The sequence below is a fragment of the Leptonychotes weddellii genome, chromosome 8 (assembly GCF_054177405.1).
Source record: "Leptonychotes weddellii isolate Sample4059 chromosome 8, ASM5417740v2, whole genome shotgun sequence".
NCBI classification, from domain to species: Eukaryota; Metazoa; Chordata; class Mammalia; order Carnivora; family Phocidae; genus Leptonychotes; species Leptonychotes weddellii.
The window spans coordinates 1,991,792-2,016,926 of NC_138376.1; the positions used below are offsets into that span (position 1 = coordinate 1,991,792).

The 25,135-nt window shown below is 42.8% G+C and overlaps 1 protein-coding gene across 1 annotated transcript in view; it reads right to left on the reverse strand.

The window, feature by feature from the left end:
- Window positions 1–25,135, reverse strand: part of CARMIL1 (capping protein regulator and myosin 1 linker 1) — a 293,460-nt gene that overhangs the window by 28,771 nt on the left and 239,554 nt on the right. Inside the window, exons 29-31 of the mRNA XM_081827521.1 lie at window positions 14,036–14,102; window positions 13,605–13,801; window positions 546–658 (exon numbers count right to left, since the gene is read on the reverse strand). Coding sequence (XP_081683647.1) covers window positions 546–658; window positions 13,605–13,801; window positions 14,036–14,102 — 377 coding nt within the window. The remainder of the gene's footprint in view (window positions 1–545; window positions 659–13,604; window positions 13,802–14,035; window positions 14,103–25,135) is intronic.

Genomic DNA, 25,135 nt, shown 5'->3' on the forward strand with positions numbered 1-25,135 from the left:
GGTGCCTGGGTGGCTCAGTTGGTTAAGCGACTGCCTTCGGCTCAGGTCATGATCCTGGAGTCCCGGGATCGAGTCCCGCATCGGGCTCCCTGCTCAGCAGGGGGTCTGCTTCTCCCTCTGCCCTCTTCCCTCTCGTGCTCTCTGTCTCTCATTCTCTCTCTCTCAAATAAATAAATAAAATCTTTAAAAAAAAAAAAAATACCTGGGTGTGTTCTACTTTAGAACGGCACAATGGTTCTCAAACTTGAGCATGCCTCAGTTTACCCTGGAAGGCTTATTAAAGTACAGACTGCTGGGCCCCACATCCCGTTTCTGATTCGGTGTGTCTGGGGTAGCGGCTTGAGGATCTGCATTTCTAGTAAGTTCCCAGTTGACAAGTGAGATCGCTGGCCTGGAGATCACATTTTGCTAACCATCAGAATAGTCAATCCTACGTAATACATATAAAGTAAGATAAACAAGCCTTGGCACGGTAAGTTTCATGGCAACTTAGTAATTTAAATGTGCATGAAGCAGTATTATTAGCAGAATGACTCTGAACTCACCTGGAATCCATTTTGGTCACCTTCTTGGTGAAAAATTCATCCACACCTTCGTCCACTCTCCCCATAAGGCCGTTCTGCTCACCGTCGTGGGGGACGACGCTAGCGGCGCAGACCTGCAAGTCAAACACGGGGACCGGTAACTCGGGCGGCGTCATTCGGCAAACGTCACGTCCCGGTCCACGCTCGGTGATAAGGGCCACGGGAAGGACACGACCGGCTAACTGAGGGCCCCTACGGTCTGCAGGAATGGGAGCCCCGCGTAGGACTGCGCCAGGGGCACAAACAAAAGCGAGGCATGCACTATACACGCACAGCCTAGCGGCAGCTCCGTCCAACCCATTGCCCCGAACAGCTCGCCCTACCAGGCTGCGCGGCGCCCCTAGAGGTGGAGCCTGGAATTGCAGGTGATGGTAAGGGAAGAGAGTGTGCGTGGGAAAATGAAAACACGGGCTAGGTTCTGAGACTGGAGAGCGTTCCGGTGGCCAGGGGCCAGTGGTGTGTGGGTGGGATTAAGTGCTGGGTACAAACCCTGCCAGATCCTAACAGGGGCCTCTGCAACCAAACCCCCTCCCCCACTTCCTTTCTTTCTGGCGGAAGAATCCTGATTTCAAGGTGTGAATACTTACTTCTACAAGCCAAATACCGTAATTCTCTCTCTTTGCCCATGATTGGTAGGTATGGCGTACGATAGAATTGTGGTCAGTGAGATATAAGGGAGATCGGCTAGGGGCTCATGAGCAGGTTTTCGCAGAGGAAGGAATGTAGTTTTCCTGCATGGTTATATGGGGGAGGATGTGATGTTGGAGCCAAAGCACCCACGTGGGGTTCAAGAGAGGACAAGCCTGAGGGCAAAAGCCAACATGTGCTGGATGACAGAGCAGAAGGGCAGAAAACACCTGGGTGCTTGTGCTTTGCTGCTGAATAAACCAGTCCTTGATCCTGAGACTTCTGGATTTCTTGGGAGTCGAGAAAAATCAGTGTTTCTCACTATTTAAGTCATGTTTAGTTGTGTATCTCTCGTTATCTCTAGCTGAACAAATATTTCCCAACTAATAACACAAGGACCTATGGTGAATAGCCTCGAATCTTATGCTGAAGAGTGTGGAATTTACTTTGTAGGTGATAGGGAGCCCACAAAAGAGGGGCATGGCCCACCCTGAATTTTGTTCAGGTAATTCTAGGGCAGCATGAAGGACATATTGGAGACGCCAGGGAATGTATGTAGGGGAATCTGTTCAGGAACACAAAAGAAAGATTCCTGGAATAGTCTAGTCTAATCTGGAGGAGACAAGGAGCAAATTAAGGGCTGGAGAAGTGAGAATACAAAGAATTGAGGTGCCTCCGATGAGGTCGAAGTTTCTAGGCTGGGAGAATGGGAAGCATGGTTCTAGGGAACACAGTTCAAAGACCAGATTTGGGGAAAGCAATGATGAGTCCAATTTCTGACGAGCATTTGAAGTGCTGTGGGAAACCCAGGGTCAGGCATCCAGCAGACACTTGAAAGCTTGGGTCTTAGGAGAGAAGCTATAAGGAAATCATTTACCAAGTTAGCATTTCTTTTTGAATGGACAACTCACAGTGAGCTCAGCCACATGTCTGATTTGTGTCTGCAATGGTGTATTAGTATTTCACACCAATAGGTTGTGGGCCCTTGAGAAAGAGTGCGTATTTTGCCCATTCCTTTGGGCACAAGGACAAATTCTCCTGTGGTTGAGGTATCTGGTCTGAATGTCCTGCCACAGAGTGGTGGGGAAGTGGCTTTCTGTAATTTTGATCTGCAAGTGTCAAGTTGCCTCCGGGGGAATTTGGCTCATGTCCATGTCTGCATATGCACTGTTTAAAGAAAAGCCAATCATGTGCTTTAAGCAATCCTCCACTTCACTCACTGGGAGATCTCCATTATGAAAATGAGCTGTGTGTCTGAGTTCATGTTTGTGAAATACTGAAAAGTGAGCAGGTAACAGGTCACAGACAAAAGAACTCCTATGAAATGTGAATAATAACAATTATACCTCTCGCCTGAATGGTGCTATATATTAAAGCAAGGCTTTCCTATGCATTATAATAGAGCAGAGAATCAGCAAAGTTCTATAACTCAATTAGGGAGAGAAAGCAGCTCTCGGATTCACTTTTATCACAGAAGATAAAAGTAGCACGGAAGTTGCCTGTGTTAGCATGTTAATAGAGACCGGGATCTCCACAGTAATAACGGCTCCCTGTGTGTGCTGAATGCTTGATCGTTTATAACAAGTGTCTTGCACTTGATTCCACGTTCACATCTACTCTGCACTGAAAAGGAAAGATAGTTTTATCTTAGTCTTTGGTTAGTCACAGATCAAACTGTGGCTCAGAGAGTGACAGGCACCCACACAGCTCCCCTGACTGATGGATGAGAAGGATTATGAGCCCGGGACATATGGTTCTAACACGGGGCTTCCTTCCAGCGGACCCATGCTTCCCCTCAGAGGCTCCCTCTCAAATTCTCTTTCCCATTTTGAGAAAAAAAAAAATTACTTTTTACTAGCATAAATTTCTCCTTTACACCCTTTCCTTTCTTCTTGCTTTGAAACGGAATGCAGAGCGAGCACAAAAAGTTCTCAGGGCTCAGGGAGAACATCAATGGGTTTCAGAGATGGAAGCAGACAGGGCTCCACAGAGCAGTCTGCTTTCATGCAGGACGGGCCAGCTTTCAGGGCTGGACGGACCTTGAGGTAGATCCCCCAGTCCAACCCTGTCATTTTAGAGATGAAGACGCTGAGAGCAGAGAGGTTACGGGAAGTCCAGAGTCGCTGGGAGATCCTCAGTGAGATGTGGTTTAAAATGCATCTGTTGGACTAGGAAGCGGCTTGTACGAAGAGCAGCAGAAATATCGAACACAAGAAGGAAACACAGTTTGTCCGAACAGTTCAAGGCTAAACACACACGCTGTTTTAGCTCAGTTGCTAGCAAACGGAAAGGAAGGGACATAGAGACATCAGAAGTTGCCCAAATCCCATTTGACTTTGGCCTTTCTGTCAAGGAGCATAAATTTCAGACTAAAAAGTGTAGCGTCGTTACTGGAAGGGGAGAGCAGAAATCCTATCCCTGAGCCAGCTGGAACGGGCTCCATCTGCACGCAGAGAAAGGCTTTTGCAAAGAAAATAGGGCAGCAGAATGGCTGTTGTCGGTATTTGACAAATCAAGAAGGTAGATTTTGCACCTCTGGTGTATGAATACATGCTAAAAGGATAATTTGTGAATGCTTAGAAGATGAGCCAGTGATTATGAGGACTAATGACAATTCAGACCACCCTCCGTCAGGATTATGAAGATGAACACACCAAGGAAACACTGTGGGTGGTGCACCTGGATTCTGACGAGGCGGCTGCCAAATCTCTCATGTCTCCATAGGCCGGATGGAGAGAGATGGGCAGAAAGGAAGGAAAATTAGTGTATTATTAGTAACTCTAAACACATAAACCCAAAGAGTGCTGATTAGTGAGCTGAATAATCATGGAATCTTACATGCATACATTAGACAGTAACAATCATGGAGAAGTGAGAGCTAAGCAATAAAGTCAGAAAATAAGGAAACCAAAGGATGTAAAATGAAGGAAATATAATAAAAGGACAAAAATTGATGAATTTGAGAGGACAAATAAAACTAAAGCTGATTCTTCCCCCCCCCCCCCCCAAAAAAAAAAGACTAATAAAAGAGACAACCTTGCAAAATTAGGAGAGGCAAAATAGATCAGAAAGGGAAAAAAATGGGACACAGCTATGGTTCAGATTAAAAAGTTCTAAGAATTCTACAAACAACTAAATGAACAATTAGATAAGTAGATGATATCCTAGAAAAATATCAATGGCCAAAATGGTCTCAAGAAGAATTAGGTAATCTGATTAGATCCATAACAAAAGAAATCAAATCCCTAGGAGAGGAATCTACATATAAGCATCACCTGCACACAAACAACGCATCAGGCCCAGAGGGTTTCCCAGGAGAACAGAAAATCTCCATTATATACAAACAGTTCCAGAGAAGAGGAAAGGGGACCTTCCGAACTAATTTTATGAAGATAGTGTAATTTTGAAACCCAAAGTAGTTGGATGGTCTAGACAAGATTAAGAAAAACTACAGGTCTCTCTTATTTATGCATACAAATTTAAAAAATCCCAAATAAAATACGGTAAACAAAGCCCAGCAGTATATTAAAACAAAGCAAGAATATACACCTGAAACTAATATAACACTATATGTTAATTATACTAGAATTAAAAAAAAAAGAGTATCATAATTATTATCAAGACTGGTGTACCATTAGAAAGGTCTGTTATTGTGATTCACAATAGCAAAACAAAAGAGAAAAATAAATGATCAATTTCCAGAAATACTGAAGAAAAAAAAAACAATCAAATTAAACCCCCATTCACTGAAAAAAAATTAGCAAACTAGGAAGGAAACTTTCTCAACTGAATAAGTAACAGGAGAAACTGCCACATGCCTACCCAGTCTCGATATCAAACCCTGACTTAATTGGGTGTATCCACTGACCAAGTGAAACACATTATCTTCTCAGATGTTCTTGTACCTGGGGCTGGAAATATGGCTTACTTCTGGACAGTGAGATGTAACAGCAAGTATACCAGGACTTTGGGGTATGTTCACATTTCCTGATGCACATACCCCCTTTTTCTCTGTCTGAAATACACTTACAAATACAGAAGATTATAGGCCTTGCCTGAGAGTGACCACTACCAGTTACCCAGATGATACAGCTATTAAAAAGTGAATACATCCACTCTCACCACTTTTATTCAACATAGTACTGGAAGACCTAGCCACAGCAATCAGACAAGAAAAAGAAATAAAAGGCATCCAAATTGGTAAAGAAGAAGTAAAACTTTCACTAAACATGACTACATATAGGAAAAAACCCAGAAGACTCCACCAAAAAACTAGTAGTACCGATGAGTGAATTTAGTAAGGTCATGGGATACAAAATTAATATACAGAAATACATTGCATTTCTATACACTAGTAATAAAGTAGCAAAAAGAGAAATTAAGGAAACAGTCCCATTTATAATTGCAACAAAAAGAATAAAATACCTAGGAATAAACTTAACCAATGAGGTGAAAGATGTATACTCTAAAAACTATAAAATACTGATGAAAGAAACTGAAGATGACACAAAGAAGAAAGATATTCCGTACTCATGGATTGAAAAAATATATATATTGTTAAAATACTATCCAAAGCAATCCACAGACTTACTGTAATTCCTATCAAAATACCAATAGCATTTTTCACAGAATGAGAATAATCAATCCTAAAATTTGAATGGAACCAGAAAAGAACCCAAATAGCCAAAGCAATCTTCAAAAAGAACAACAAAACTGGAGATACCACATTCCCAGATTTCGAGATATACTACAAAGCTGTAGTGATCAAAACAGTATGGTACTGGCACAAAAGAGGACACATAGATCATTGAAAGAGAATAGAGAGCCCAGAAATAAACCCATGATTATATGGTCAATTAATCTTCAACAAAGGAGGCAAAAATATACAATGAGAAAAAGACAGTCTCTTCAACAAATGGTGTTGGGAAAACTGGATGGCTACATGCAAATGAATGAAACTGGACCACTTTCTTATACCATACATACAAGTAAACTCAAAATGCATTAAGGACCTACATGTGAAACTTAAAACCCTAAAAATCCCAGAAGAGAGAACAGACAATAATTTCTATGACACTGGCCACAGCAACATTTTTCTAGACATGTCTTCTGAGGCAAGAGAAACAAAACCATCAAAATAAAAAGCTTCTGCACAGCAAAGGAAATAATCAACAAAAGTAAAAGACAACCTACGGAATGGGAGAAAATAGTTGCAAATGACAAATCTGATAAAGGGTTAAAATCCAAAGTATATAAAAAACTTCTACAACTCCACACAGCAAAAACAAATAAATAATCCAGAAGACATGAACAGACATGTCTCCAAAGAAGACATACAGATGGCCAGCAGACACATGAGAAGATGTTCAACATCACTCATCACAGGGAAATGAAAATCAAAACCACAATGGGTTATCACCTTACACCTGTCAGAATGGCTAAAATCAAAAACCCAAGAAGCAACAAGTGTTGACAAGGATGTGGGGAAAAAAGGAACCCTCGTGCACTGTTGGTGGGAATGCAAACTGGTACAGCCACTGTGGAGAATGGAGGTTCCTCAAAAAATTGAAAAAAAAAAAAAGAATTACCACATAATCTAGTAATTCCACCACTGGGTATTTGCCCAAAGAAAATGAAAACAGTAATTCAAAAAGTTACATGCACCCCTATGTTTACAGCAGCATTATCTACAACAGCCAAGATATGGAAACAGCCATAGTGTCCATTGATGGATGGAAGGTGTAGTGCATACCACAGAATATTACTCAGCCATTAAAAAGAATGAAATCTTGCCATTTGCAATGACATGAATGGAGCTAGAGAGTATAATGCTAAGTGAAATAAGTCAGTCCAAGAAGACAAATACCACATGATTTCACTCATTTAAGAAACAAAACAAAGAAAAAAGGAGACAAACCAAAAAACAGACTCTTAACTATGGAGAACAAACTGATGGTTCCTAGAGGGAGGGGATGGGGGGATGGGGGTAATAGGTGAAGGGGTTTAAGACCACATTTATCACGATGAACACTAAGTAATGTACAGAATTGCTGAATCACTATACCTCATACCCGAAACTAATAAAACACTGTATGTTAACTATACTGGAATTAGTGTTTTGTTTTGTTTTTTTGAAGTGAATACTATCTGTGGATGAATAAATAGAAATATTGCAGTTAGAAGGAAGGAGGTGGTATTGCCCTGCAACTTATTCAGAAAAGAGTAACAAAAAACCATAAATAAAAAATCCATAAATGGATTGCAGACAGTGTCACATGAGGAACATCGAAAAAGCTGAGGACATTTAGACTGGTGAAGGAAAGACCAAGTAATAACCCACAAATATCTGTAAGTCTGCTAAGTCTCCTTCAATGACATGTGCCACACCAGATGACAGGAACAAGATGGCCAGGTTAAAATTATAAAGACAGATTTCAGCAACACATAAAAAATAACATGCTAACAACTGGAGCTTCTAGGGAATGGCTGCTTCTGAGAGGTCACTATAGCCAGAATGGTTAACTACTTTGGCTGCATAGAGATTTTTAAGTCCTTGATGAGGGACCGGCAAGATGACATCAAAATCCCTTCTAGCCTGGTCATACTGTGATTCTGCAATTCGAAGCATGTGGAGACAAATGATTCCCCAGGACTTAGTGTTTATTCATTAGAGTTGGTTTGTTTCATCACTGGAACCATGTCAGAAACTGTGGCAAATGAACGGTGATGGATCGTGCACAGCAAAGCCATTGTAGGATATGGAACAGTCATTCAGAGGATGATCAAAGGCAAGTCAGTTACCTGCCCTGGGCTTCACATTCCCTAGAACGAAGAGATAGTCTGTAAAACTCCTTCCAGTGGAGAGGAGTCTAGTTAGTGGCCATCAGACCTGGACCCTGGCAGGTTTCCTGAATCCCAGTCCAATATTCTTTCATTCTTCTCTGCAGATGGATCTTCCTTTAGGGAATACTTTCCCCCTATGGTTATGCGAGGTGAGGCAGCAGAAGCAGTAGCTAGCTGGCATCGGATGCATATGGAGCCCTTGTGGGCCCTCCTGCCACACCTGCCTGTTGACCGACACTGTCAGAACGAGTTTCTCAGGTTCACATGCAGACAGGCAGCCACTCGGCCACGCTCTGGCTAATGTCACTGTCAGACCTGACCCATCAAACCTCCTCGGTGTGAGTCTGAGTGCTTCACAGCACCTCCAGCTGACCGGATAGGACTCCAAGGACCAAAGAGGAGCCGCAGAGGAAAGCAGCCTGGGTCTTTGAATGACCACTGTGGGGTCCCCTGACCAGACACACCCACAATGGACTATGATATGAGCGAGAAACACATCTGGAAATACTGGGAATGTGGCATAATATCTGCACCCCCTTTCCCTCCTCACCTGTTGTACCTGTTATACTGGCTCATTTTGGTGCCTTTGAAAATGGCACTGCCACTCTTTACCCATGTGAAGCTCTCATCCCAAAAGCAGACTTTCTAAAAGTCACTTCTACTAAGAAAATAATTTTTGAATATGAATTTATAAATTAGTGTGCTTGCTCCTTAATAAACATGAGTAAAAATCTCCCCAAATTAGAGGAGCTAAGAGTGATATGTATCGGGCGCCTGGGTGGCTCAGATGGTTAAGCGTCTGCCTTCGGCTCAGGTCATGATCCCAGGGTCCCGGGATCGAGTCCCGCATCGGGCTCCCTGCTCCTTGGGAGCCTGCTTCTCCCTCTGCCTCTCTCTCTCTCTCTCTGTCATGAATAAATAAATAAAATCTTTAAAAAAAAAAAAAAAAAAGAGTGATATGTATCCATTTCTAGGGATGTTTTTCTCTTCCTTCCCCATTTCAGTGTCAGGGAGGGGCAACAGGAGACACAGAGAAAAGCAAGTATCAATATAGTAAATAGAGTTAACGCTAATAAAATGAAAATATTAGTTTTGAGGAACAATATTTACATTTAATAAAGGATTGTATACGTTTATTCCATTTATTTGTCATGATGACACAATGATGTGGGCAGTGCTGGGATTTTAGAAGCAAGCTAGCTCAGGCTCAGAACGATCCCATGTCCAGACACACACTGCCAGGGAAAGGGAGAACCTGCAAGCTGAATCTCACATCCTTCTCTCACTACCGCATTCCAAGATTAAATTCTACAGACTAATCAGCCATAATGTAATGTTTAAGAGTCCTTATATATACATGAATAAAATGAAAAAAGAAGAAACTGGTATATATTATCTCTTGTTATTAAAAATAAATTGGTTTTGTTTTTTGTTGTTTTTTTTTTTTTTTTTTTTAGAGAAAGGTTCAGTAAAGACTTGAAACGTGTAAGTAAAATGTGTGGAACAATTATTCATAAGATGTCTGGTAGTTTAGGGGCACCTGGGTGGCTCAGTCAGTTAAGCCTCTGCCTTCAGCTCAAGTCATGATCCCAGGGTCCTGGGATCGAGTCCTGCATCGGGCTCCCTGCTCAGTAGGGAGTCTGCTTCTGCTTCTCCCTCTCCCTCTGCTCCTCCTCCCTGCTCGTGCTCACTCTCTGACAAATAAATAAATAAAATCTTAAAAAAAAAATAAAAAAGATGGTAGTTTTAGAAGGATTGTAGTTTGACTAGAAGATTAAATTTTTACTTAGTTTTTTAAAAAAATAGTTATCTACTACTCTTCATATTTACACAAATATTTATTTGTATATTTTTGGCACAAGAATTAAAGTTACAACAGTAGGTATTTTTTGGCCCAGTAGAAACTGACATGTTGGTATTTAGCTTAGCCTTGTGTGCTACAAGAAGTGTATTATTTGGCCTTTGTCCTGGTTCCTGACACAGAGTCTAAAACCTTTGAAATTTCCTGAGTGATAGAGCCAAAAGGAACATCTTTTGTTATTTCTAGCAAGCCCCTTTCAGTCATTCGTGAGTTTATGATAAAAAAAAAGGTGAGTCTTGGTGGGCCCCTAGGCAGCTTCTGGATAAGGGCTAGTCCTCAGAGAAACCAACCATGTAATAGGAGGGTTGGAACTTTCACCCCCATCCCTGGCCCTGGGAAGGAACGAGGGCCTGGTGATGGAGTTAGTCACCAATGACCAATGGTTTACTCAATCGTGCCTACTTAATGGAACTTCCACAAAACCCCTGAGTGATGAGATTTGGAGAGCCTCCAGGTCAGCAAACACACTGAGGTGTTGGGAGGGTGGCTCGCCCGGAGAAGGGTCTGGAAGCTCCCAGCCCCTCCTCCCTTACCTCACCCTACACATCTCATCCATCTGGCTGTTCCTGAGGTGCATCCTTTACAATAACCAGTAATAATAAGAGTCTTCTTGAGTTCTGTGAGCCATTCTAGCAAATTATCATACCTAAGGAGGGGGTTGTGGAAACCTCCCTTGAATTCATAGCCAGTTGGTCAGAAGTACAGTTGACACATTGGGACTGGCATCTGACATGGGGGTGCCACCAAGCCCTTAACCTCTGGGGTCTATGCTAACTCCAGGTAGTGTCAGAATTGAACTGAACTGGGGGGACACTCAGTTGGTGTCCAGAGTTGAAGAATTAGTTGGTGTGTGTGGGGTGGGGGGCGGGGGGCACCCACACATTTGGTGTCAGAAATGGTAAAAGTAAAAAAGAAAAAAAAAGTCACACCTTGGCTTTGAGCATTCTGATACTTAGAAAAGCTCAGTAGGGGGATTAGAGGTCAAGGTCAAGTTCCAGAAAAGTTAAAATAGACTTAGGATAGACTGAGTCCACTCAATCCTAGCAAAACAAAAACAAGACAATATTAAATGATTATCACTACTGCACCCTAGTGAGAAAAGTCAGCTGCAATCCCCGCATTCTCAGCTGAAAATCTGGCCACTTCACAGAGTGGAGGAAGTACTTTGAAAATCATAAAGTAGTATATTTTCACCATGAGCCCGAAGAAAAGCAAGCTATGCCATGCTTCGCAGTCCACCACGCCTTGGGGAAGAAGCCAGATCCACTTGGACCCATGACCACAACCCATGGTTTTAGGCCACAGGCTTGTGCCACCAGCCGAGTCCCTCGGATGGAAGAGCTGGGCGTGAGCAGGACCTGTGAGCCGGGCTCTGCTGTGGGCAGAGTTCCAATCTCTCCGGCATATACCTACTACGTTCCTCCACCAGCACTGTCTCCACTTTCTTCCCTTCCCTTCTCAGTTTTTAAATTCTGTTCACAACATTCTCTTCCTGTGGGTCGCCTTAATCAAGGGGAAACAAACCATCATCTCAGGTACAAGTTACACTGCTAATGACTCTCCACATGGAAAGAGCCAAAGAGGAGCCATTCAGTAACCAGCGAGAATCTAGTGTGGAGGTCATCTTCTTCCCTATCTAAAAAGCCTCTTCCTTACTTAAAAAAAAAAGTTTATTCCTTTAAGAATATGTAATAATGGGATGCCTGGGTGGCTCAGTCAGTTAAGCGTCTGCCTTCGGCTAAGTCATGGTCCCAGGGTCCTGGGATCGAGTCCCACATTGGGCTCCCTGCTCAGTGGGAGCCTGCTTCTCCCTCTGCCTCTGCTTATGCTCTCTCTCTCTCTCTTTCTCGCTTTCAAATAAATAAATGAAATATTTTTAAAAAGAAGAAAAAGAATATGTAATGGTGTACTAAAATGTAAAAATCAAGTAAATCAGAAAACAAAGCACTGAAGTTGTTTTCTTTTGTTTTTCTGAAACCATGTCAAGCTATTCAGGTTTGAATGAGAAATAAACTAAACACAACTAGCCTGAGGTAGTTTGAATAAATGACTGACCAGACAGATAATTACTGTGACCTTCATCCACTTCTGTCTCCAGTCATCTACCTATCATTCAGTAAGTACGGTTGAGCATCTACTATGTTCTAAAAACATACAGAGCACTGAAAATAAATCCTAGGATAATAAACCACACGCCTTCCTACATGGAACTTACAGACAGAGAGTGTTTAGAGAACACTATGGTGAGAGGTATAAAAGCAGCTATAACAGCTATGAGGAGCAGGCACTGGAGAAGCCATGGCCTCCATGGAGGGTTGTTCAGGTTGTGCACTGTGCAAAACCAGTCTGTGAGAATGAACTCCCCTGGAGTCATGTAAGCACAGACCTATGGGAACACAGAGGTGGAGACAGGGAGGGTTTCCTGGAACACTGAGGCAAGTGGAGATCTGAAAGATAAATGGTCGTCAGCCCAAGAGATATGTGGGGCATGGAGGGGAAGTGACAGGAAGAAGGCTGCAGCTCTGTGGAGGCCTGAGACCCAGGCTGGGAAGCAGCAACGTCAGGGATGACTAGGAGGAAGGCAGACAGCAGATCAGGGTTGGCAGTGGGGACCTGGTGTTCAGGATCATATCACGGTTTCTGAATTGTCAATGCTCCGTGCGGGGCAGGCGCTAGGAGGGATGCTCGGTGGGTGGCAGGTGCTAGGAGGGAAAGGTGGGTTTACAGACAGAGGAGCTCCCAGTTCTGAATGTGCCGAGCCCGAGGTGCTCTGGGACACTTAAGTTCAGGAGGCAGGGGAACACTTGAGCCCAGAGCAGAGCAGACAGGGCAGAAGTCAACAGATGGTAACCACGGGTTCTGACCACGGGGCCCAGGCAGCAAATAACACACTCGATGCCCTCACCAGCGGGGTGGGTGGAAAAGAAGCCTGCGGGCCTCAGAGGCCCACGGGAAATCGCTTTCGGGAAGGATGGGGTTTTCTGTGTCAAGTAAGCGCTGAGACATCAAGTGAGAGGACAGCGGACAAGCGCGCACAGGATGCGGCCGGGAGTGACCTGGGGCAGCTGCAGAGGTGGCCGGGCGCAGAGCGGACTGCGGAGCAAGGAAGGTGAGCAAGAGAGACAGCAGGTGTGGAGGACACGAGCCCGAGAGCCGCTCAGCACCAACAATCCCATCTCCTCCGGCAGGCGCGGGAGCTGTCGTGTGGGGGCACCAGAGCGGCTCCCCCCGACGGCCTCTGCACCCCTGCGGGCTCGCACGTCAGCCAAAGCAAAGGCGTCGGCAGAGCCCAGGACCGGGCGGCGGACGGGGAGTAGCGTGTGCACCCCCCCAGTCACGCACAAGCCACTTTCAATCGCCAGCAAATGCTCTGGTGCTTCTTTTCCATCGTGTCGCACTCAGACGTGAAAAATTCCACACACGTAGCCCATTTATCGCACCCACGCGACCGCTGTTTTTCTAAGGGCTTCTTCCAAGGGCAACTCTGCTCCGAAGCGTTGGAAACTTAAAGCAGTGTCTTTTCAAAAGCTGCTGGGCGCCCAGCGGACAGGCTGTGCTCGAGCGTCCGGCGGGCCGGTTCTGCTGCCCTTCGCTGCCAGCGTCCGGGCTGGGCCAGGCGCCCGCGCCCACCCCGCCCTCCCCCGGGGAGGAAAGGGCGAGGGGAGAGGGGGCCCCTCCCGGCCACCTACCGCTGCCTGGGTGGGCTGCTGCTTCTTACTCCGCTTTGGCCTTAACTTGGTGAAGTGCTCCAGCTTCTTCCCCTCCTCGGAAGGCAGCTCGGAGATAAACCCCGAGCTCCGCTTCTCCTGTCGGGCGGACGGGAAAGGCGGGTCCTCGATGTGAATGGGCACCTCCTCCAGCGCTTTATCGAGATCAAACTCCATCTCTGAAATAAAGCAGAGCCCCAGGCTGAAGTGCCCTGCATACAGACGCATTACAGAATTCCTCAAAGTCACTCTATCACGGAATAGCAAACACGGGCTCACAAATCACTTCACGCTCTCTGTCCACATTTACTCATACAGAGCATCCCTGGGAGGCATCCCGGAGGTGGTCCGAGGTCCCCGCTGGGGGTGTTTCATGGTTATAGGGAAATGGCGGGCATTCAGAAATAACTCACCGAAGGCTCTGGAAACAGGTCGCAGCATCCGGCTATGGATACTCTTCCTTTTGGACTTAGGGGTCATCTAGCAATGAAATAAAGAAAGCACTTAGGTATTCACAGGAAACTTGCCTTTCAAACTTCGGAAACCTTTCTGGGGGTGGGTGGTGGGTGGAGAAACATCTGGGCTCAAATGTTTACACTACTTGTTTTGCTGCTTTAGAGGATGGTTGGTCACATCTGACAGCCTGACTGGAAAGACTGAACCCATACATTTCTAAATGTTTATAATGTTCTCAACTGATACAGCCCCCTGCTTGCTTCTTGCCTCCAGCCCTAATCAGTTACATTCTATTTATATGGGGAAAGGAACAATGAAAGATACGGAATGTAATTCCAAGCTGCGCGTGAGGATATTAAAATGGATATTAAAAAACAGATTAAAAGATTGTAAACACCAGTCGCTAACAATTGAAACTACAACTATCCACTGCTCATTACCACCAGAACATCAAACATTATTGATGCAAGGCAACGCCCAACTCTTTGTCCCTTTCAGGATTTAAGCACTGTAACTGTTTTGTTTCATACTTTTGCCACTGAGATTCTGATCTTTATATTATGGGCAAAGGCTAACTGGGAAAAAGATGCCATGACTTGGAAGTCCGTCTGCTGTCACTTCTCAGTAAGAGTCCTTCATCCTGTTAGTCTTTTAAAAAATGAAACCTAAACCCAAACCACCAAAACATCTTAAGCATTGGTGCCAACTGCTGATGATGTAAAGCCAAATCTAAAGAGGGTAATTAGCTTCTCCCACAACAGGACCACAAGCGTGAAAACGGGAGGTCACCTAGAGAAACGAATCACCTAGAGAAACGAATTTGAAGGAAGAAACTGAGTCACAGAGATGACAACAGCTCCCATTCGAGCCGGCATTAGGAGCAGCATCGGGGACAGACCCATTGTGAGGCTGGCCCAGCATCCCTCCGAACCGCACCCTTCAAAATCAATATACAGATGAATGGACTTGAGGGATGTTTTAATTGGTCTGATACTGGAAACTAGCATTTGTCTAAAATAAGAGATAACAGAACTTACTTGGTAGTCTTTCATTTAATAGGGTGCCATGTAAGGCTTTCTCAAAAAACATCCACACAGTTGACACTCTTTGGTTCAAGGAATGAATGGTTCATACTGACCTTTAAAGCAAACAACTTTACAGTTCTAACAATTTTATGCCAGATTTAACAATAGTATCCTTTTGCTGTTACTTATTATTGAGAGAAAAGGAAGAGAAAAGATAAGCAATTACATTTAAATCCAGACTGGTCTTCCTGAAATATACAGTGAAAACTTGGTGATTTGGTTCTTTCAAGGTTTAGTTAAAGGCAGATGATCTGAGGAGTATCTATTTGTAAACAAGAGGCTTTGTGGGTTCAGTAAAAAACACAGTCAATCCAATGCAACTGGAAAGGGATCCAGCTTTCCAGGTTGTTCTCCCTTCTCAAAACGCCCTTGCAGTCGACTGAACAGGATAGTGGACTGACTGGTCTATTCATAGGTGAACCTCTAAAAATAATTTTCAGGAGACACAAACTCCTGAAATATACGCTATGTTTAATGAAAATGTCTTTAGTATTCCAACCACTTTGTGCACAACCTTGATGGGTAAAAGGATCAAGAAGCAGCTGGGGATATAATTTCCAGCCAATTTGTTTAGACAGCCACAAATAAAGAAGAAAGAGGTTTAAAAATGCATGGAATGACGATGTCTTCCAACATTTTTTCCTGTGACTCTTGATTAGATTTTATAGAAAGAGTGTTCATGGGCAAAAATAATCTGGCTCGTTTCCCTACATAACCTTTATAACAGAGGCCAAATGTGTGTAAAACACATGACAATTATGACATTTCAAATATATTACAATTTTAAATATATGAAATGGAATTTTATGTATAATTATATATAAAAGAATACATAGACTACATAATATTTATAAGCAATATGAAAATATAAAGAGACATTTACAAACTGATGCCAATCTGTAACTAGGTCATTCAGCTCAATCTAATTTTACAGACAAACTGAGGAATTTAGGAAATCATCAGGATATTTGATGGCAGAAATCAACCAAAGGGAAACTAGTTCGCTCTTCTTGGTTTGACTTCCTAATGCTTCAAAGCTATCCTTCATTTCATATGCTCTGTACAAGAGCAAATACCTCCTAATTGCATTTCATGTGAAACTCTCCCACTGTATATGACATATCTGTTAGTTTCGAAGTTTTTGACATTTGGACAGGGACAATGGACTTTTGCTAAAATAGGCAGGACTCGAAATCAGACTAGTTTCTGAAACCGGTATTAAAAATGCAACTCAATTTTAGACATTTCTTCTGATACACGGAAAGTTTCATGATCTCTTTCTTATGGTTTAGGTATAACAATGGGGGGGAGTGAATTTGATTTCTCTCCTATTTTTCTTTCCTTTCTTTCGAATTTTTTCTTCCTTAACAGTTTTAGATAAAAAACTGAACTTGCTCACTCTTTACTGGCTTACTCCTATGATCCCGTTACATATAAACCTAAAGCAAGAGGGCGCCTGGGTGGCTCAGTTGGTTAAGCGACTGCCTTCGGCTCGGGTCATGATCCTGGAGTCCTGGGATCGAGTCCCGCCTCGGGCTACCTGCTCAGCAGGGAGTCTGCTTCTCCCTCTCCCGCTCCCCCCTCTTGTGCTCTTTCTCTCTCTCACTCTCTCTCTCAAATAAATAAATAAAATCTTTAAAAAAAAAAAAATAAATAAACCTAAAGCAAGAGGAAATATAACAATGAGCTATGACTATCTACCCAAATATATATTTAGGAACAAATATTCTATGTTTCTCCAGAAATCTGGTTTATATGCACTCCTGCCAACCCCCCTCACACCTGTTGATTAGATAAGTTGCAACCTGGGGGGAAAAAATCTAGCTTTACCAGCCTCTTCAGAACTGTTAACGCTCTTGTATCAAAATGAAAGGGCTGATTTTCTCAGACTGTTTCCTAGTCTTCATTTCCTGCCCTGGACATTTGTCAATGAGTATTTACTGACAGGAGAAATCAAGAAGTGCCCCTCAGATGAAGAGGGTCAGGGCCTGAAGCAGAAGAGGTACACACACCAAAGGACTCTTTACAAATCAATTCATGGTTAACTATTATTTTAGGCCTAGACAAAATTACTTTATAAATGAATTTTGTAATAAATTATTTTCAAATTCACATACTCAGGAAATAGGAGGAACAGTGTTGAACCCTTTAAAAAGTAACTTTAGAAGGAAAACCCTACATGTAAGACTTCTTTCTCATCCTGACATCACCAACCATCAATAAATCCCCACCGTGGCCAACTACGGATGAAAGGCAGGGCCCTATTCTCTAGGAATCAAAAGCAACACAATGTCTACGTTGCTCAGAAATCTTACTCATTTGATCTGATTTTTATAATGGAATTAAAACAATTCTCGTGTCACTCAAGTGATAGGTCTACTTTAATGCTTTGACTTAGGCTGGAGTCTGACGAACAGCACAACATTTTTTTCCTGTTAAACTCACTTTTAACATGTAATTCCTAACATACTTTTTTTTTTAAAACGAGAGTTAAATTGTTTCTATCACCACAAAAATAGGATGGAGAAGCTGCCTTGTTCATTTTATCAAGTTCGTGCAAAGAATAATAAACAACACTCTCACTTTGAGCTCAAGAATCCCTAATTTTCTTTTCCCTGAGGTTAAAACAAAAAAGCAAAAAACAAAACAAAAACACAGTTGATTAAAAAAAAAAGCTGGGAAATGAATTAGGAAAATTCTTCTCATACAAGAAGCAAATCATGATGCCAATTTTCTACAACCCTGGGAAGCAAGAATCAGGAAAAAAACCCCAAAACAAAACCCGGACATTTAAGTAATCACACTTTTTTTTTCTTGTACACAAAGGGAAAAACCACCTCTCCCCTCTTGAAGGTTGGTACCCTCTTCATCAACACTCTGCTTGGTTTTAGGCACAGCTAGGATCTTTTAAATTCATCGCCTGTTTTGCTAGCTGAACCATCTTGTAAAATCCAATCTTGTCTCTAAATTGCTGCCTGTTTCACGCAGGATCCACAGATGGATGACGACACTTGAGTCTCCAAAAAAACCAGCCGGGCAGCGCAGAAGCAGATGGGGCACAAGAAAGCAAAGTAGTACAGCCAGAAACTGCAGAGCCACCAAAAAATACTTACACTTGTACAGCAGAGAGTCTCCATGCAGCAAAAAGGAAGGAAAAAAATATGAATGGAAAAGAGATAAAGCAACAGCATTACAAGAAATGGGGAGGGAGAGACACGGTTCACAAACAAACAGAAAAGCTCCATAAAAAGCCTTCATAGCAAAGAAACAGGGCAAGAATGAGGCCAAAATATTGGCTTAACACATCCATTCTAGCTCTTTATAAGCAGAAGCACAATTATAGCTTGAAAATAGCAGAAACTCTTACAGATGTTACCTCCTTTGTTAAGTGCATACAGAATGCCACCTAGAAACCCCATAAGGTAGTGACCCCATTTGGGGAATGGAGACGTCATCAGCTCCAAAGGTACACGGTGGACAGACCACTGGATGGACATTGGAAAACTCCATGCAGGTTTTGGTTCTTGGGTCAAACTGCTAGACCCAGAAACAACATGGGGACAAAGTATCTCTGGGCGTGTCGAAACATCCCATCTGGGGATCTTTCTCTACCATCCTATGCTCCCCCACTACACTTTAGGATGAAGTAGCTTTGAATTCTCTCTCCCCCTCAGTCACCAAAGCTTTTCAGGAATGGAGCTGATGCCAGGTTCTAGAATAACTACCTACCCACAGTGTTATCAAGGGTGATGATACCTTATGTGTTATATTTCACATTCAGTCTCTAATTAAATAATTTTTTAAACCCCACTGATCACCAACAGTTGTTAGGTCATCTCCTTAATGCTTGAAAATTTATAAGAGTTTTTAAAAACATAACCAAAACACAAGTCCAGTTATAGAATGTCAGGCTTTGTGAAAGCAAAGTACTTGGTGGGGGTAGGGGGGTGAGGGAGGCTTCCAAATTTCCTGAAAACACACCCTGAGGAAGACTACCTACTCCATCTACCTGGGGATGACTCTTCTTTTCCCAAGTACCTTATTTTTTCTGTGCCGATTTTTCTTAATGAACAACACGATGAAATAATGGGGCCCTGCAATCTGGGGATGTGAGGGTCTGGGTCTCTTTAGGAAAAAGGTGGCACAGCGGCACCTGGGTGGCTCACTCAGCTGAGCATCTGACTCTTAATTTCAGCTCAGGTCATGATCTCAGGGTCGTGGGATGGAGCCCTGTGGCAGGTTCTGCGCTCAGTGCAGAGTCTGCTTGGGATTCTCTCTCTTCCTCTCCCTGTGCTCCTCCGCTGCTCACACGTGTGTGCTATAAAGAAATCAATAAAATCTAAAAAAAACCCAAAAAGGTGGCACACCAGTCAGAGGCATTCCCCATAACCATCGCCAACAACACCATTATCATCAGCATATTATCTGCTTATCAGAAAGGCTTCCATCAGCAACGTGCCAAAAAAGCCTCAGTCTCCAAACTCATTTCATACTGTATTAGGTAATTTTCTTCAAATAGATTTCATTTTAGGATTCATTAAATTAGATTGAAACAGCCTTGCTAGATGAAAGGAGGAAAAGTAAAAATACATTTTCACACATTCTTGAATTGCCTGAAATAAAGACTCCCGCTCCCCTTTGTAAACACACACCCCTTCGAAAGTTTCCTTAAAGATAAAACTATGGATACATACATGAGTGAGTTACAGCTGATGGTTAAGTCTCATGGATAATTTTAGACTTCCCTTCTTTTTGTGAAAGGTTAAATCAACAAGAGAAGTGCTCTGTCCCAATTATCCACCTAAAGATCATTATAAGTGAAGGTGAGGGACCTTTCAATTGGTTCAACTCCTAAAATGACAGGCAAGCAAAAAAAAAAAACAAGTTCCTATGAAGAGGGAAACCATGGCAACAGACGGCTCAACTTTTCAATGGAACAAAGGTCATTAGCTCACGCCTCTACTCCTTCTTTTTGGAACTCCGTTAACCATATCGACTTCAACAGCTCCCATTACAATAGGAGAAGGACCAGTGAGTGAAGAGAGGTCATCCTCTCTTAAGAGCAGGTCTCACGCTCAAGGCTTTGGCATTCAAGAACTGAGCTCTAATCCTGAATCTGCCCCTTACGGGGTTGTGGAGCTTTGGCCAATGTTTTCGTAACATCAGGCTAGCTTTCTAGTTTGTAAAATAAGGTTAAATAAGATAAAGTGAATATAAAGTGTTTATAGTGCCATTCAACGGCCTCACAGCGCTTCAACTGGTAGTGACTTTGAACATTAGTAATACTATCATCTTTCCATCACCTACTCCCAAGTCAAAGATCAGCGGGTGAGGACACACGCGTAAGTAGTAGACTTACAACAGCCAAAAGCTGGGAACAATCTAAAAGCCTATGGAACAGGGAAATGGATAACTCAAATGAAACATAGTGAAATGATAGAACAACAGTTAAAGGGGGAAAACAGGGGGCGCCTGGGTGGCTCAGTTGGTTAAGCAACTGCCTTCGGCTCAGGTCATGATCCCGGAGTCCCGGGATCGAGTCCCGCATCGGGCTCCCTGCTCGGCAGGGAGCCTGCTTTTGCCTCTGACCCTCCCCCCTCTCATGTGCTCTCTCTCATTCTCGCTCTCTCAAATAAATAAATCTTTAAAAAAAAAAAAAGGGGGGGGAAGCTTCACATGTAACAACATGAATAATCCTCAAAAGGTAGTATTGAATGAAAAATGCAAGTTTCGGAAAAATACACATGGCATGATGCCATGGATGTAAATTCTAAACCATACAAAATAACACTATATATTGTTCATGAATCCATGTATGTTTGAACATACAAAGTAAACAGGAAGGGTCCAAACTCAGGACGGTGGTGCCTCTGAGGGAAGGGGGAGGAGAGAGAGAACGTTGGTAGTGGTGGAAGGAGGCTACGACTTTATCAGGAACGTTTTATATTATTTAAGGTTCAACAAGTATTTACTGAGCACCTACTGCGTACCAGGCCCTCTTGAGAAGGGGGATGGTATAGCTGACTCACAGTAGATGGTGTCCATGTCAGGTTGTTGAGCTGTTGGTAACACCAAGTTCATTAGGTGGGGACCTGCCAACGGCTCCATTATGAGAGTACCTTCCCCCTTGGGAATTAATAGTAAGTCTTTGAGGCGATACCTCTGTTTCATGGGGATGACCCCATTTTCAAACAACCATCAACAATCCTTACCTGAATGAACTAATACAACGCGGACTACAAAATTGTACCTTTTCACTTTTATCATCATTCCCGCATTTATTAGGTGCCATCGCCTGCAAAGATCAACTATTCCTTTAAAAAGTCCTCTGTATCCTCCTCTTTTTAATTTTCTTAGTATTGCTATGGACTCATGGATGTTTTAAAATTAATTCAATCTATCATAAACTATTACTGTCATTCTTTCTGGTGCTCAGAATGTCCCAGCGGGAGCCATTTCAATCTGGATTTTGTAGCCTTTGAAATTATCCCATTGGATTTGGAGCCAATCCCTGCTTTTTGATACAAGATATCCTAGGCTCACCTTCTGCTTTTCTGTGCACTTCTAGAATAGATATGGGTAATCCCTGTTTAATGAACTAGGTTACAAAAATTAAATATTTCCTACCAGATTTTCAGCTGAGTCACTGCTCAAGGGGAACCAAAACTCATTCTTTTTTTTTTAAGATTTTATTTATTTGAGAGAAGAGAGAGTAAGAGAGAGCATGAGAGGGGGGAGGGTCAGAGGGAGAAGCAGACTCCCTGCCGAGCAGGGAGCCTGACGTGGGACTAGATCCCAGGACTCTGGGATCATGACCTGAGCTGAAGTAATTTCTACGCATTTCCATTTTTAAAAGGTTGAGCTGGTGTAGATCTCCATGAAAAAAAAAAAAAGATGCCTAATCCTTTTGTGCTGATGGTTGGACAGTAACAGGTTTTAAACTCTAGCAAGAGTAGGGGTAACGTAAGCTATAACTCTGAGAGAGCTGCAATAAATCTGTGGACAAAAGGGGGAACAATATGTAGAGATTTAGTGAGAGGCTATTTCCTACTGAACACATCATTAAATCCAGCTATTCACATCACCCTTATTAACTTTCATATCCAGAGCCTCATTTCATATGGCAGTTAAAATGGCATCACGGTGTTAAAACAAAAGCATTCAAGGAGTAGCACTGATGAGAACCTATTGTGAAAATCACAGGAGGGAATGATTTCTACATTAACATGATTCACTTCCTTACTCTCCAGATCTGCACAATTTTTTTTTTTGATGCAAGAAAATTAAAAATCTTTATCTTCCCAACTCTGTCGTGTTTTCTCCAGGAAACAGTTAATGGCTCACTTTTTGTTCATTCTCACTCATCGTGTAACTGATGCCAAAGTGAAGTTTCACACTCGCATGTTTTCTTTAAAAAGTAGCTATAGGGCGCCTGGGTGGCTCAGTTGGTTAAGCGACTGCCTTCGGCTCAGGTCATGATCCCGGAGTCCCGGGATCGAGTCCCGCATCGGGCTCCCTGCTCAGCAGGGAGTCTGCTTCTCCCTCTGACCCTCCTCCCTCTCATGCTGCTCTCTCTCATTCTCTCTCTCGCAAATAAATAAAAAATCTTAAAAAAAAAAAATAAATAAATAAATAAAAATAAAAAGTAGCTATAATTTAATGCATTTTTCTTAAGAGCTGTCCAAAGAATGAAAGTACTTGGTACCAACTGCAAGCAAGTATCTTACCTTGAGAGCCCCTGTTAGTGCTGCTGGGCTCAGAAGCATGATGCTTATGAACACGAGCACCAGGTACATGCCCCATGTAGCATTATTATAAAAAAGAGAAGTACTTTATTGCAGTATTAAAAACACAATGTTATTCTAATAGTCATGAAAAGTTGAGGAAGATTTTAACTTTTTTAATTGCAAAAGAATGAATAAATAATGAGGGAAAACTCCAAGTATTACACTTGAGAGAGGTATTTAAGTCCCTACTAGATCTTTGGAAAATCCACGTGAAAACGGAGGGCAGGAATGAGGCGGCTGGGAGATTTAAAAACTCGCCTTCGGAATGGACGTCATGGCTCAGTGACACCAAGAGGAATAATCAAAATTAGCCTAAAATGCTTAACGTAACCCATTTACTCTGTCCGTAGGATATCAACTCTATAAAGATGACAAAAATTAATCGTCAATACCACCACCACCACAAAAACCAGACAAATCCTCTAACAAAATGGGGCATCTGGGTGGCTCAGTCAGTTAAGCATCTGACTCTTGATCTCAGGGTCATGAGTTGTTTAAGCCCCTCATGGGGCGCCACACTGGGCATAAAGCCTACTTAAAAAAAAAAAAAGTTTTAAATCCTATAACAATTTACTCTACTGTTTAAAAAACTTGAGTCCAGTAAACCCCAGTGGTGGTAAGTAAAAAGAGTAGATGGTGGAAGGGCCTGATGCCTTGGGATGCTGACTGGAGAGCTGTAGCGGCCAATCAGCAATCAGGAGATCTGGTTCTCCCTGGATCTCCTGGATCTCCAAGCTCTCCTAAGACTAAGTCTTATAACTCCTTGTCCTAAACCTCCAACCTCAAGCAGAACTTGGGGTAAAGATGGTTTACCACCCAAACTCTATAAAAACCTGATCTGGCTCAGAAACCAAGGTCTTTGTCCTGTTCAGTTCAACTCTGATTAACATCCCTTCTGAATGGATTCTCCAGTGAGACTCAGAAGAGAATGGATTCTCAAGACACCTCTCTCCAAATTACAGATCCACTAGTTTGATAGTTACTTGCTCATAACCTTCAATCATTATTATTAACACAGTCTGCTTCATTTGTGAGGAAACCTGCCAAAAACAAGGCAATATTGTTTGCCACCTGTGATTTTTCGTTGGCTTTGGCTGCATTTTAAAGTGAGTTAACTATTTGCAACCCATTTGCTACAGGGAACAGTGAGATAAACTGTCTATCAAAGACATGTCCTGGGCGCCTGGGTGGCTCAGTCGGTTAAGCGACTGCCTTCGGCTCAGGTCATGATCCTGGAGTCCTGGGATCGAGTCCCACATCGGGCTCCCTGCTCGGCGAGGAGCCTGCTTCTCCCTTTGACCCTGCCCCCTCTCATATACTCTCTCTCATTCTCACTCTCTCAAATGAATAAATAAAAAAAAAAAATTAAAAAAAAAAAAAAAAAAGACATGTCCTACATGCCACTATGGTGGTGTATTATAACCAAAGAAGACTGGCTTTCGAAAGCACATCGGTACAGTCTCTACCTGTTGTCCTGACCTAATATTAACTATATGGCAAACCCTACATGAATGCCCTTTGTTGACATTCTCCAACATTTAAGATTTCAGTATCAAATAACTGCATACAGGTGGCCAATTGATCCAGTTACCTGGGGAGTTGAGGCCACACAGGGCTCAACCAGCAGCATTTCTGTGGTTTTGCTATGCCCACGATAGAGGACGCTCTGAAGTGTTTTTTAGGAAAAGACCATTTTGGCCATGCTGACTTGGGTGTGGGTTTGGGAGATTTCAACTGAGTGCTTGCTCAAGAGCAGAGGTCAACTTGAAGCAGCTTCCAGAGGAAAACCCTGGCTTGGTTGCAGGTACCCACCCTCTAGCTCAGCTCTGGTTAGGCAGTCCTCTCTCTGAGCAAGAGAAATGGTCACATGGCTCAATTTGATAATCAGACGTCAGGTCTGCAGCTTGCCACACGAATTCCCGAGGCTAAGGCCCCCTCCTTCCCAGCGAGCAGAACGGAGCACCGCACAGGCAGAGCTGGGGACAGATCCCGAGCTTGGCTTTAACAACCTTGTCTGTTTTTTTACCCCTCTTAACTCTGTTCACTCACTTTACCTTTTAATTTCTATTTTATTAATTACAAAATATGCCCCTAAAGTAGTTTCTCAAGGAAAGCAGAACATGTATAACTCCAAGAAGCAACTATATAAATAAGGTTATACAATCTAAACTAAAATATATAAAAG